Source organism: Bombyx mori, chromosome 8 (assembly GCF_030269925.1).
Source record: "Bombyx mori chromosome 8, ASM3026992v2".
NCBI classification, from domain to species: domain Eukaryota; kingdom Metazoa; phylum Arthropoda; class Insecta; order Lepidoptera; family Bombycidae; genus Bombyx; species Bombyx mori.
In genome coordinates this window covers 978,865-992,491 of record NC_085114.1, presented here as the reverse complement: position 1 = coordinate 992,491, position 13,627 = coordinate 978,865, and the positions used below count along the sequence as shown (strand labels likewise).

Genomic DNA, 13,627 nt, shown 5'->3' with positions numbered 1-13,627 from the left:
CGATTTCTGCCACAAAGTCTTCATGCATTTTATAGGAATTCCCTATTATGCGAATGTGATTGAGATTTTCATCTTTGTGTTTTGATGTCGTGTTTTCGACGCATAGAAAACTGATAACATTATATTCATTATACAGCTAAGAATCTGCGACCTGAGCACCAAAGATATCCGTGATACCGCGAGGCCATCCTATAGGCATTCCAGAGGATTGAGTGCTATTTAGATCTTTAAAATGATAAGCACAATCACCTGGTAAGCCTGAAGCATGTTCTGATGCAGGGACACCACCCTCACCATCAATGACTGGAACTGGGTGTGTTTGGCAAACGGCAGAGCATTTTTCGTGTGACGTTTCAAGTCTTGGAGCTGGATAAATAAATTTAAGTTTCTTTATAATCAAAAGTATAATTAACCCAGCGGATCACACCTTTTTTTATTGCTTCATGGGTGGACGAGCTCACAGCCCACCTGGTGTTAAGTGGATACTGGAGCCCATACATATCTACAATGTAGATGCGACACCCACCTTGAGATACAAGTTCTAAGGTCTCAAGTATAGTTACAACGGCTGCCCCACCCTTCAAACCGAAACGCAGTACTGCTTCACGGCAGTAATAGGCAGGGTTGTGGTACCTATCCGTGCGGACTCACAATCAGATCCTACAACCAGTAAATCTTATCTGCTCGTCCATTTGAATAGTTTGACTACGGTGAGTTTGTTAAGTAGTTACCAGAACCTATAGGTAGCATCAATTTAGATGCTGACCCCAGTTCGAGGCATCAAGTCTGAGCTGTGTTATATGACGGATGTACCCATATAATATACCTTTCAAATTTGGGGCGTTTGGATGATTTACGACAGGAACGGGCTAGTAGTAACTGAAAGCAACCCAATGATTGGATATACAGCGGATGACCTCACTTCGCCCTCGTGAGAACAATATTCAAGATCACAGGTCTTAGAAGAACATGCGAAATGAACTTGGTAGACTTTTTCATGATCGAACCCACTGACCTGCCTCTGCAACTGGTACATATGTATTCTGTTGAATCGTATGCAGAATTCATTGGATCTCTTGCACATTCTGGTCAACTCGTTACCCTCAATCGATGATAGATCTTGGTTCTCCAGCGTGGTTCTGAAGCAAAGACAGAACAGTCAATAAAGCTGTGTGTTTTATATCGGCGTAACGTCTAAAGGCTCTTCGGCATTAGGAACATATGAACTCCGCTCCTGTAATTACAATTCTCGGTGAACCGTTGGCACGTGGCAGAAAAGGCCTTAGTGAAAACGCTATGTTGGAACAAGAATCCTTTTTTTGTACTAATAGGTTGTACTGAAATATAAAGAGCTCACACTATAGATGAGAGTTCTTCACATAATTTCGTCCTTAAATTTTTAACTTTGGCGCAGTAGATGCTGCTCTCAATCACGTGGGCCACATTCTCGGCCGGTTTCTCTGTAATAAAAGAAACAGTGTCTTAGATATTTTATTTATTTGTCGGAGAAGCCACAATTATTGACACCATCGTCAGATATCATAGGGGCGAATAGGGTGATCGAGCTTAGCAGACAAAACGTATGACAGTTCTTAGGACGGAGGCGCCGCTCTTCAAGAAGGCTGGTTGGTAAGTATGATCAGTGTGCTTAGTGCGAGTTTCTTAACGTTCTCGATAGCGTAAAAGTTAACCTAATTTTGTATGCAGTTGAAACAGCGCCCCTAGCGGCAAACGTACGCAAACGATCCCATTCCATACAAATATGAGCTAACTTTTACGGTATTGAGAAAGTAAAAAAACTCGCACTAAGCATACAGGGCCCTGGAACTGCGATACTTTAAGACAAACATTTTTTTGTATGGAAGCTATCGACATCTTGTAGCGGATGCCCCTAAACATATATGTGGTTAAAGTTAAGGCATTTAATTATTGTATAACTAAAAAAGAAAATAAAAAAATTATAAATCATAAAAGTCTTTATTTTTATAGACAAATTGATTAAATTTTATCAATTTGTGGTTTCTGAAAATTTACGAAACCTTTCATTAAAAAATAATAATAATATAGGATGGGTAATATGTCGTGATCGGAGGTGTCCGCGTCGGGGTCGGGGTGACCGGTCTTCGGTACCTCGGCCTCGAACTGGACGGTCGGTGGAGCTTCCGCGCTCACTTCGAAAAATTGGGCCCTCGGCTGATGGCGACGGCCGGCTCTCTGAGCCGGCTTCTTCCAAACGTCGGGGGTCCCGATCAGGTGGCGCGCCGCCTCTACATGGGGGTGGTGCGGTCGATGGCACTATACGGCGCTCCCGTATGGTGCTACGCCCTGACCCGCGAGAACGTCGCGGCGCTGCGACGTCCGCAGCGCGCGATCGCGGTCAGGGCGATCCGAGGATACCGCACCGTCTCCTTCGAGGCGGCGTGCTTGCTCGCCGGGGCGCCACCCTGGGACCTGGAGGCGGAGGCGCTCGCTGCCGATTACCGGTGGCGTAGCGACCTTCGCTCTAGGGGGGAAGGGCGCCCCGGCGAAGGTGTAGTTCGAGCGCGGAGGCTCCACTCTCGGCGGTCCGTGCTGGAGGCGTGGTCTCGCCGCTTGGCGGACCCGTCGGCCGGCCTCCGAACCGTCGAGGCGGTCCGCCCGGTTCTCGCGGACTGGGTGGGCCGCGACCGCGGATGCCTCACCTTCCGGCTAACGCAGATGCTTACCGGCCATGGTTGTTTCGGCCGGTACTTGCACAAGATAGCCGGAAGGGAACCGACGGCGCAGTGCCACCACTGCGCGGACCGCGACGAGGAAGACACAGCGGAACATACATTGGCGCGTTGCTCTGGATTCGACGAGCAACGCGCCGCCCTCGTCGCGGTCATTGGAGAGGACCTCTCGCTGCCGCGCGTCGTGGCTACGATGCTCGGCAGCGACGCGTCCTGGAAGGCGATGCTCGACTTCTGCGAGTCCACCATATCGCAGAAGGAGGCGGCGGAGCGAGAGAGGGAGAGCTCTTCCCTTTCCGCACCGATCCGTCGCCGTCGAGCCGGGGGCCGGAGGCGGGAATACGCCCGTACGTCCCGGCCCCTGTAGGTGGCGGCCTCCCCCCGGTGAAGGTCAAGGGGCGACCTGAGGGGGTGAGGCCGCGCGGCGCGCTACCAGCACTCTAGCGCGCTGCCGTGGAGTGATTAGAGCGACCGGTCGACGGTGTATCGCGTCCCGACCCGGCAGGCTGGTTCTGGTCCAGCGGGGTATTCCGGGACACCAGCGGCACCGTCTGGGCGGCCCGACGGGCTGCCGTACCGAGACGGCCGACGTTTCAGAGCCTTCGATTCGCCTCGAAGGCTCCGTCGGCTGGGCGTCCTTGGGGTGAGCCGCGCCGTCTGGTTGTAGTGTTGACCGCGGTAGCCCCCCTACCTCATCCGGGTTCTGACCTCGGAGGGGATCGGACGTCGGGTGTAAGAGTGCAGAGGAGTCGTTTAGTGGGTGGGCTCTAAAATCCTTGGGCCCGCGGTCTGCTCACAACACCATGCAGATCGTTGAGTCTCACATACCCCGCGCGCCCCTTTTGCGCGGGGACCTCGTAGGAGGTTCGGCCCTCTACCCGAAAAAAAAAAAAAAAAAAAAAAAAAGGATGGGTAATATGTTACTGCCATCTACAGGATAAATGAGAAACTAATCGAAGTGAAGCCATCTAGTGGTCGACGCCCGTAAACATTTTTGTTGAGTGCTTGAGTTGCTTATCTATATCTAATTTATATTATATGTATTATCTATGAGTGTGATGGCGTCTACACGCCTCCATCGGCTATAGTATAGTATAGTATTATTTTGTCCGTGTAGTTTGGGTCATAAAACATAGCTCGGCTAGGGCGGTGAGCATGTTGCGCGGGCGCAACGCCATTATCGATAAAAACAAGTGAGTCATCGAAAGCAGGTACACGGCGGCGGGGTGGTATACGAAGGGTGGTGAGACATTATGTTATGAGTCATTTGTTGTACCTACCTGCAAATTATAGTACATATGTCGAAGAGAAATGTGATTTTGTGCATTCCTTCTCTGAATTTCTTTAGTGACACAATGGCTACTCCTTTATTTTGTACCAAAACGGCAGAATTTATTCAAATATTTTGCTTGTTGGCAAAAATATACCAGCACAAGCACGTGTTATTATCAACAATTTGTTAAAAATTTTCACTGAAATGAGAATAATCCCGAAAAGTTACAAAGTGCTAATTTCTGCCGTTCTCGTTAACTTGCTGCGGCGATGTGTGGTGTAAGTGTTCGATTAGTGATTTTTTCTTTCATTTTTATCACTAACCCACAAAATGACAAAACTAAATACACTATCGATAACGCTTATCGACAACAATAATGCGCATCACTATGCCCGTCCATAAGGCTCGTGAGTGGAAGAGAGAGCGAAATACTCGCTTCACCGCTCCGATTTTTTATGACGCAAGCTGCACGGTCAAAATAATTCTACTATAGGTTCTGTCATACATATCACGAAGTTGGCCGAGTTCCGACGATACCACAATCGTGCTGCCAACTCTCGGGAATCGTGCTGCGTTTCGTTTAGCTAACAAACTAATGACCGTCTCCGACATAATATTGATACTTATAATGATTGTATTTGAGTACACATTCGTTGGTAATAAAAAAATATAGATGGAAATGGTTCTTCGGTGTTTTCTGAGCGCATGACAATGACAGGTCCTTTTTTAAATCTTTTTTTTTTATTTATTTTTTGGTTAGATGGGTAGACGAGCTCACAGCCCACCTGATGTTAAGTGGTTACTGGGGCCCATAGACATCTACAAAGTAAATACGCCACCCGCCCTGCGATATAAGTTCTTAGGTCTCAGTATAGTTACAACGGCTACCCCACCCTTCAAACCGAAACGCATTACTGCTTCACGACAGAAATAGACGGGGTGGTGGTACCTACCCGTGTGGACTCACAAGAGGTCTTACCACCAGTAGAGTACAAGAAGGACTTACTTGTTTCAGAAGAGCTTTTAGTGATAGGTAGCCATTTATTGTTTTCCACTTACATTCGGCTTCGCAGCGTGCATATTAGCGTTTTAAGTCCAAATAATCCTTTATTTTAAAATTTAAAACCGCTATTCTTATAAAGTAATATCTGGTCGCTAACTTTGATGCATAGCTTTTCTTTTTAGGATTGAGGGATTACTGGTGGCCCGGAGGCCTTTTCAGTTTCACCAGGGAAGGTGGGCGAACAAAGGCTCAGCAAGCTGATGCATAGTGCACTTAATGCATAGATATGTTCATTTTAATAGTAAAAATTTATAATTGTGTGAAAGTTTCTGACTTAGCATCATGAATTCACAATAGATAGCGCACCAGGTTTTTAGTCTGTTCAAAATTGCAACAGTTCAAATAAATCAACAGTACCAAATAAATAAACATAGTTAAGTATTCTCAGTTTTTGCACGATTCTGGAAATTTCAGAATTAAAGTTATTTAGGTCAGAATACTTCATGGCGAAATGAGCATAACGCTGGCATCAACAGTCTCAAGACGTGGGGTGAAGATCTAGAGATTCTAGATCAAAATCAGGTATAATACAGAACGATTACCGACTTTCATTAAAAATTGCTCTTTATGAAAAGCACATTACGGTGTATTTTCATTTTTATATCGGTGTTTTATTTATACCTTTTCTCCCGGATAACCGAAGTTCCGGAGAGTCCGTCGACGACTGCGCGTCGTCTTTATTCTCGCGGACTGTGCACGGACTGCCCGTGGAATCAATTTGATTGTCTTCTTGACCTAATAGAAAGTGTTTTAGGAATCAATTTGCTAAAGACAACAGTATGCATGCAAATAAGCAGTGTTGCCAAATTTAGTAGACCGTTGTCAAGATTTTCATGACTAAACATTTAATACACATCTTACTAGTAATATGAACACATCGGAAAGAGAACATGAGGAATAAACATTAGAATCACAATAAGCATTACACACGTAAAAATTATACAAATCCGGTAATCCGATATGGCGGTAAATATTGTAATGTGATAAATGTAGCATGTAATAATTAAATATCGTGGGGGATGTTAATGCAGTGTCATGAGTTTGGACAGGGCTAATTAGGGACTAATTAGACTAGTTTAAAAATAGAAGCAGTTCTGAGAAGTCACAACCCTTAGAATAAAAATACCCTTAGAAGAAAGAAAAGTATGTAATTCTATAATAACCTGAAACTTCGTCCTTTTCTGAATCGAAAATATGAAACACTCCATCGTCTCCCTCGTCATCTTCATTGTAACTGATATGGTGAACTTCTTCTACGTGTTGTGGAGCGTGCACGTCATCTTCTACCATGTATTGTTGTGCATCATCAGATTGAAAGGCCTGCAGAAAATCTGTTCAGTCAATGTAAGTAGTATCGACTCTAATGGTCGTAGCGAGCTTTTGGGGATAGTAAGAGTTAATTTTGAAGGACGCGACCTGACTTAGGTGTGTTTTTGTCAAAAAGATCCAGTTGGAAGATGATAACCCATCATCGAGATATTCAACAGGGGGCGATTTTCACATTGCTTTGTCTATGGTATATGCTGGTCCTTTAGCATCAGAAATTCTTGAAGCTTAGGCACACATACACACCAACACTAATTGTCGAGAAGCCATTTTGTATTTGGAAATGTTTGTGGTAAATTTTGAATTTATCTTTTTATTATACACTGTAGATACATACATTTACTTAGTTATTTGTGAAAATTGTTCGATGTCTCAGGTTATAGTGAAATGGATTAAGCCGACTTGGCTATTTTAGCATGAGTATATGTTTGAAACATTTTATACACAGTCGTGAGAAGAATCGACAAAATAAAATCAGTAGGCAATTCAGTCGATGCTGCTATTGCCACACCTCCAGCTCCTCAAGAAGTTGTTCGTTCTTCATCTTCTGCAGTTCAGATTTCATGAGTTCTTTCAAGCATTCTTCGGGAAGTTCTTCTAAGAATTGATATGGATCATCTGAAATATTCAGAGATAAAATTTTATAGTGTCAGAGATAAGAATGGAGCTGTTGCCTGACGAAACGATGGCTTAACAAAACCAATTAGTAGAAGTTAAGTTTTAGTACTGTTTATGATGCAATTGAGTAGAGTAATATAATTATAAGATAAATACGAATAAAACAAAAGGGAATTTACTCTCTGATCTCACCTTAACCTATCATTAATGTTGATCGACGAGTAAGCCCAACTGGGGCTCGCTCTTTATTAATTTTAAATATATACCTTCACACACAGAATGCACGATATCTTGTTCTTTGACGAATTCATCCCATATTTTTTCTTCTCTTTTCTTTACTCGTAACCTTCTGGTAGACTTCCAGGTTCTTTCTAACTCTTCGCCTTCAATGTACTGGAAAAAAGGATAGTTACAAAGACGATTTCATTTATGGTTACTTTGAGAAACGCTATCACATCTGCATTATACGCTATAGCTGCGGTATACCTACAATAAACAATGCGGTATACCGTAATATACCTACAATACCTACAATATAATGACCAAACTTTGACCGAACCCAACGAACATGTTGGAGACCGCACCTCGTTATCTGACCATAAGTGATGATCATTCAAAGCAGGGCCTATCTATATTTGAAAGCAACTAACATGCTGTGGATTGCACTCTATACCACGGTGTTGGTAGCCCGCCTAATTATATATATTTTCAAATGAAGATTCACAAAGTTCCTTTGTGGCTTAGTCGTGTCGTTAACATAGGCCTTTGAGGCTCTTTTAAAACCGGTTTATACATATCATCTGGATCATATACACGATTATGCTTACGAATGCAAGTCCGCCATGGTACCCGACAACTATCCCAATTATTTTTGGCACTCACGATGTCCGTTCGATCCATTGAGCTCCGATTCTTAGTGGCACATGAATTCATCATTCGTAATCACTGGTGGTAGGACTTCTTGTGATTCCGCACGGGTAGTTACCACCGTCCTACCTATTTCAGCCCTGAAGCAGTAATGCGTTTCGGTTTGAAGGGTGGGGCAGCCGCCGTAACTATACTGAAACCTTAGAACTTATATCTCAAGGTGGGTGGCGCACTTAGGTTGTAGATGTCTATGGGCTCCATTAACCACTTAGCAGCAAGTGGGCTGTGAGCCTGTCTACCCATCTAAGCAATAAAAAAATCTATATATAAGCTATAAAAATCTTAAATATTACACAAAATAAATTGCCCACAATTTATGAAAAGGCTCGCTTCGCATTTTGAATTGTTAAATTATTACCAACACGTCATTTCGGATCCTTTCGATCTACACTCGGTACTTTTAGGCGTTCCAAGTATCGGTCACCATTCTCGTCGAAAGGTTTCGTTGTTACAACTATCCTACAGACACAGCCCAATATTTTTGACACCGGATCAGTTCAGTGGGTCGTGATTCTGTTCCGGAGGTAGATTTTTAAATTTTTTTTTTATTGCTCATTGGCTGGACGATCTCACGGCCCACCTGGTGTTGAGTGGTTACAGGAGCCATCTACAACGTAAATGCCGCCACCCACCTTGCGACATGAGTTTTAAGGTCTCACTTGTAACAGTACAACGGCTGCCCACCCTTAAAACCGAAACGCATTACTGCTTATAAGCAGGGTGGTGGTACCTACCCGTGCGGACTCACAAGACGTCCTACCATCAGTAATAATTCGGTGAAGTAGTGCTCTTAATAAACCAAGCTGTTATCAAAGTCTTCCAGACCGAGCCCTATGAACTCGCCTACAACTTCGAAGAACCTGTTATAATTCGTTGAGGCTAAGTAGGCAAAAAAACAACATACCTTTAACTCGTTGGCTGCGTTATCTTCAGGCATGAATGAGAAACCTCTGACACACGTATCCATCCTCCAAATTATACTGAATCAATTAATAGCTCTTATTATTATTTTCGATAAACGTCATTAAATACGTTATAAATACTGTACATTGAATGTCAATCAACTTTCATTTCTTGACAGGAGCTGGATGAAGATCGAATGTAATTTTTGAAGAAAAAAAAAAAAACAGTTTATAAAAAAAAAGTAGCTGCATCCAACTAACTGTTCCCGACCTCTAGACTGTAATTTTTTTAATAAATTGATGTAGATAAGATTACATTACAACTACAACAGGGCGCAAGGCACGTAATAATGTGCTAATGTGCTTTTAGCTTTTCCGAGGAAGCCAGGAAGTTTTTTTTAAAGATAAAAGCTTAAATTAAAGTCAAAGCAGTTAAGTACGATTTACTCGCGAAAATATTCTCTTTTTTGTTTTCTGAATCTCTGACGAACTTTCAAGTATAGCTTTACAAGGAACTTTAAGTCTACTAAATCTTCAAGTGCGAGTGCTTATGTTCGAATTTCGATCAATAGTTCGCCCATTAGATAGTATTCATAAAAAAATTGAAACTTCTAATTAAAAATATATAACTAATAATTAAAATTTATATATATATATACGATGGTCACAACACGTCACATATAATAATAATAATAATGAACTTAAGTGATAATGAAAATTACTCACATCAAAAAACGATTCTGTTCGTATTAATAAATAATTAAATCAGAACTAATATACAGTTTCATTTTGTAAAATCAATAATATTTTACTTCAAGATTGGAATGTATTCGATGCTTAAAAAGTACAAAAGCAAAATAAAATGCTTGTGGTATGTATTGCCATGACAACAATGATGTAAACAGCATCGTTGCTAGGCAACCACGACAGTTGGCGCGTGGCGCGTGCATAATTTACATCGTTATGTTACAGTTAAAGTGATCACTTGAAAATAATTGAAAACTACCAGATTATGTGTATTGAGCTATGTATGGAATAGAAATGGTTCAATATTTGCTCATTAATATTTCCATTGGTCAGAAGGAACATATTTTATAATCTAGTAATTAGTGAATCAAATTAAGCGAAATACATAACTATACTTTTTTGTATAATAATATAAACTAGTTCATTAGACTACTTTACTGCTTTTGAGGAACCAGTTTTGAATTTATAGTTTAAACGCCTGTGGTAGTATTATTGATCGAAGCTTGTGACGCGTTCACTTTGTGACTTTTTAATTTTTATTTAGGTACTGTCCAATAATAATTATTAACCAAAAGCAACAAAACTGTATGACGTCACGAACTCTAGATGTTTTAAAAAAATTATTACGTAAAAAATTTATGACTTTCTCAAATTGTGACGTCAAAAAACGCTTGATAGGTGTTTTAAGTCAGGAAATTAATGCCTCTATTTTATTACGCACCTAATACAATCTAAATTGTTCTGTTAATTTAAAAGTAACTGCTGCGTGAGTCAATATAGAAAAAAAAACTTTTATCACGCCATCAGCAATGACCTCATTCAGGTGTCAATAATTCGCGGAAAATGTCGTTTTGATAAAAACAACTGTGACAAGCGTTATTAGGTTTATAAATCTTACTAGCGACCCGCCCTCGCTTCGCTTCGGAAACATTAAAACACACATGAAACCAAAAAATAATAATAAAAAAAATAATTAAAAAAAGTAGCCTATGTTCATCAGGGACAATGTCGGCATCTAATGGAAAAAGAATTTTTCAAATCGGTCCAGTAGTTTCGGAGCCTATTCGAAACAAACAAATCTTTCCTCTTTATAATATTATAAGTAATAAGTAATAATATTATAAGTAATAAGTATAAGTATATATATAGATATAGATACCTTTAAACGAGCAATTCTTGTATATTAATATATATGTATATAATCTGAATCTCGGAAACGGCTTCAACGATTTTCATAAAATTTAGTATACAAGGGATTTCGGGGGCGACAAATCGATCTAGCTACGATTTATTTTCAGAAAATGTTGTTTTATTCGTGTTTTCAATAATCAACTCTTCCCGACCTCTATTGGCGAATAATAATACTATTTTTCTTAATTGAGGGCAACTAACCGCTTTAAAGACACAACAACATGGCGTTATCAAAAAAAAACCGAGCCAAGCTCGGTCATCATCTAGTGTATTATAAAATGTGTTTTCCCCATATCAAACAAAAATAACTAAAATGAGGGTATCTATTTATAAGTTTATATTCATTTATGCAATATTATAATTCACGACAGAGAGCAGGACCCTGAAACTGCGATACTTCAAGACAAAAAAATTTTTGTATGGAAACTAGCGACATCTTGTAGCGGATGCCCCTTAAACTTATATGTTGTTAAAGTTAAGGCATTTAATTATTGTACAACTAAACACAGAGAATAAAAAAATCATATAAGTCTTTGGTATAGATAAATTGGTTTCTGAAATATTTACAAAATTTTTCATTAAAAATAAAATATAGGATAGCTAATGTTACAGCCATCTACAGGAGCAATGAGAAACTAATCGAAGCGAAGCCATCTAGTGGTCGACGCCCGTAAACATTTTTGTTGCTGCTTGAGTTGCTTATCTGTAACTAATTTATGTGTATTATCAATGACGGAAAGTAACCCTGTAATTTTGGTTACGGTTTAATAAAAATTACCAGAAATTATGAATATTAACCATAATTATCATACTGACCGCAACTTTTACTAAAATTAGATGGTGTGTGTGTTACAACTTTTGATGTTATAATGCAGGCAAATTTGAAAGTCGTTTTGTGAACAGAATAAACAAAGATATCAAACGTACTCTAAGTGCTCGAGTAATAGCAGACCGCATAACATAGAATATCTATGGTCGAATGTTTAACTCATAGAAAATACATATTCATAATTATACAATAATTTTATTCTGAGAAGCGTGAACGAGGAAATAATCTTATTAATTATGTAATCTAAATTAAAGAGATCCATGTTGCTCGGTAGCCATTACCAGTCGAAGATGGCCAGTCCATCCGAGCTGCAAACTCCACGGGTCTTCCCGCAATGGAGCAGAACTGCGTTGATGACACTGACTCGTCTCCCGGAAGATGACGGAATTCAGGTAGGTAAGGATTAAGCGTTATTGAATATTAGACTAAGCATGCGTTCAATTTAATGCTTATTATGAATGTTATGCAAAGAGAAAGTCATATGATTTTCTTGCAGATTCTATAGTGATAAAACTAGATTCATGATCGGTACTAAGTTATGCCTGTCGAGTAATTTAAAGGGCCTGTTAATGATATGATTTAAAGTTCTTGGTAGCAGAGTGCAGGCAGTTACGAAATAATATACCTACTAACACACTTTTATATATTAGTATTAGTTACGTCGATGTTTTAGAATTTATTATCGAAATCACAGTTTTCTTATTTTATTATACTTCACGAAGTGACAGACATTTTTTTTCACTTCTTCTTATGACAACTCTTGTCACTTCTTTCTATGTATATGTTTTTGATAAGGAGTTTCTATATCCATTAACTCCAACACTTTCCCTAAACATTTACATAGTACACAGTCCTAGCGCCTGGCGTAGAACTGCATATGACGTACGAGGTAGTGGTTTGGTAAGGATGTCTGCGACTTGATCCTTTGTTCCGATCCGTACAACGTTGCAGATACCCTCAGTTACCAATTCTCTGACGTAGAAATGTCTGAGCCGGATATGCTTCGTTCTCTTGTGAAACTCGGGGTTGTGAGCAAGACGAACAGCAGCTTCATTGTCCACATGCAGAACCGGTACGTCCGCAATTGTAGTCAATGCCTGGTATAGTCTAGCAAGCCACATTAGTTCTCTGCCAGCTTCACTAGCTGCCACAATTTCGGCTTCTGTAGTGGAGATAGCGACCGATGTTTGTCGCTGACTGATCCATGAAACTGTGCCTCCAGAATAGCGAATAGCGTCATCGACGTACAACGTGATCAGTAGTTTCTTCCCGTTAACTTCTCTTGAATATAAGCAGCAATCAGCTTCGGACTGTTTGAAGTTCATATCCAATAGGATCTCTTGAAAGCAAGAATTCCAGCACCTTGGTGCTTGTTTAAGTCCGTACAGGCTACGGTTAAGCTTGAAAACGGTAGACGTTCCTTCCGTGAGGTTGCACCCTTCTGGCAGTTGAACGTATATTTCTTCCTCGAGCTTTCCGTTCAGAAAGGCTGTGCAAACGTCGAATTGGACCAGATGTAAGTTTTCATGCGCGCTAACACTGAGTAGTGCTCGTACAGTAGTCAGGCGTGCGACAGGACTGAAGGTCTGGTCATAGTCTACTCCTTTCCTTTGTCTGTACCCTTTTACGACAAGTCGAGCCTTGTATTTGTCGATCGTGCCATCTGGATTTCGTTTGATCCGTAAAACCCATTTGCAGGGAAGTGCTTTTCGTCCTTTTGCCAATGCACACGGCGTCCAAACGTTCAGGTCTTCGAAGGATTTCAATTCGCTATCCATTGCCCTTTGCCATTCTTCGCGATCGTCCCTTTTCATAGCGTCTGCAAAATTATTTGGGAATGTTTCAGTGATACAGACGTAATCTCTTAGTCTCTCAGGACGTCGAATCAGTGAGCGATCTCTAAGATTATAGCCGGTTGGCGGTGGTTCAGCATCATAAAATAATTCTTCTGGAACTGTCGTTTCGTCTTCCTGGTCATGGTCTTCGTAGAGGACTTGATCCGATTCTTCTCCCTCGAGAACATGATCATGGTCGTTGGAG

The 13,627-nt window shown here is 40.9% G+C and overlaps 2 protein-coding genes across 5 annotated transcripts in view; one reads left to right on the top strand and one right to left on the bottom strand.

Annotated features, from left to right (window-relative positions):
* The window catches only part of LOC101735373 (uncharacterized), a 72,595-nt gene extending 62,917 nt beyond the window's left edge, over positions 1-9,678 (bottom strand). The window contains exons 1-9 of one of the 2 annotated variants that reach the window (XM_038012464.2): positions 9,547-9,678; positions 8,823-8,898; positions 7,258-7,384; positions 6,885-6,991; positions 6,211-6,367; positions 5,669-5,782; positions 1,358-1,460; positions 1,016-1,139; positions 250-366 (exon numbers count right to left, since the gene is read on the bottom strand). In XM_038012464.2, the coding sequence (XP_037868392.1) occupies positions 250-366; positions 1,016-1,139; positions 1,358-1,460; positions 5,669-5,782; positions 6,211-6,367; positions 6,885-6,991; positions 7,258-7,384; positions 8,823-8,885 (912 nt within the window). In that variant the 5' untranslated portion in view covers positions 8,886-8,898; positions 9,547-9,678. Of the gene's footprint in view, positions 1-249; positions 367-1,015; positions 1,140-1,357; positions 1,461-5,668; positions 5,783-6,210; positions 6,368-6,884; positions 6,992-7,257; positions 7,385-8,822; positions 8,992-9,546 lie in introns of those variants that run through there. The other variant, XM_038012463.2, reaches the window with a different exon arrangement.
* A 2,094-nt stretch (positions 9,679-11,772) lies between these two features.
* Positions 11,773-13,627, top strand: part of LOC101746896 (uncharacterized) — a 29,613-nt gene continuing 27,758 nt past the window's right edge. For 2 of the 3 annotated variants that reach the window (XM_021347455.3, XM_021347453.3), the window contains exon 1: positions 11,773-11,979. In XM_021347455.3, coding sequence (XP_021203130.1) covers positions 11,848-11,979 — 132 coding nt within the window. In that variant the 5' untranslated portion in view covers positions 11,773-11,847. The remainder of the gene's footprint in view (positions 11,980-13,627) is intronic. The other variant, XM_021347454.3, reaches the window with a different exon arrangement.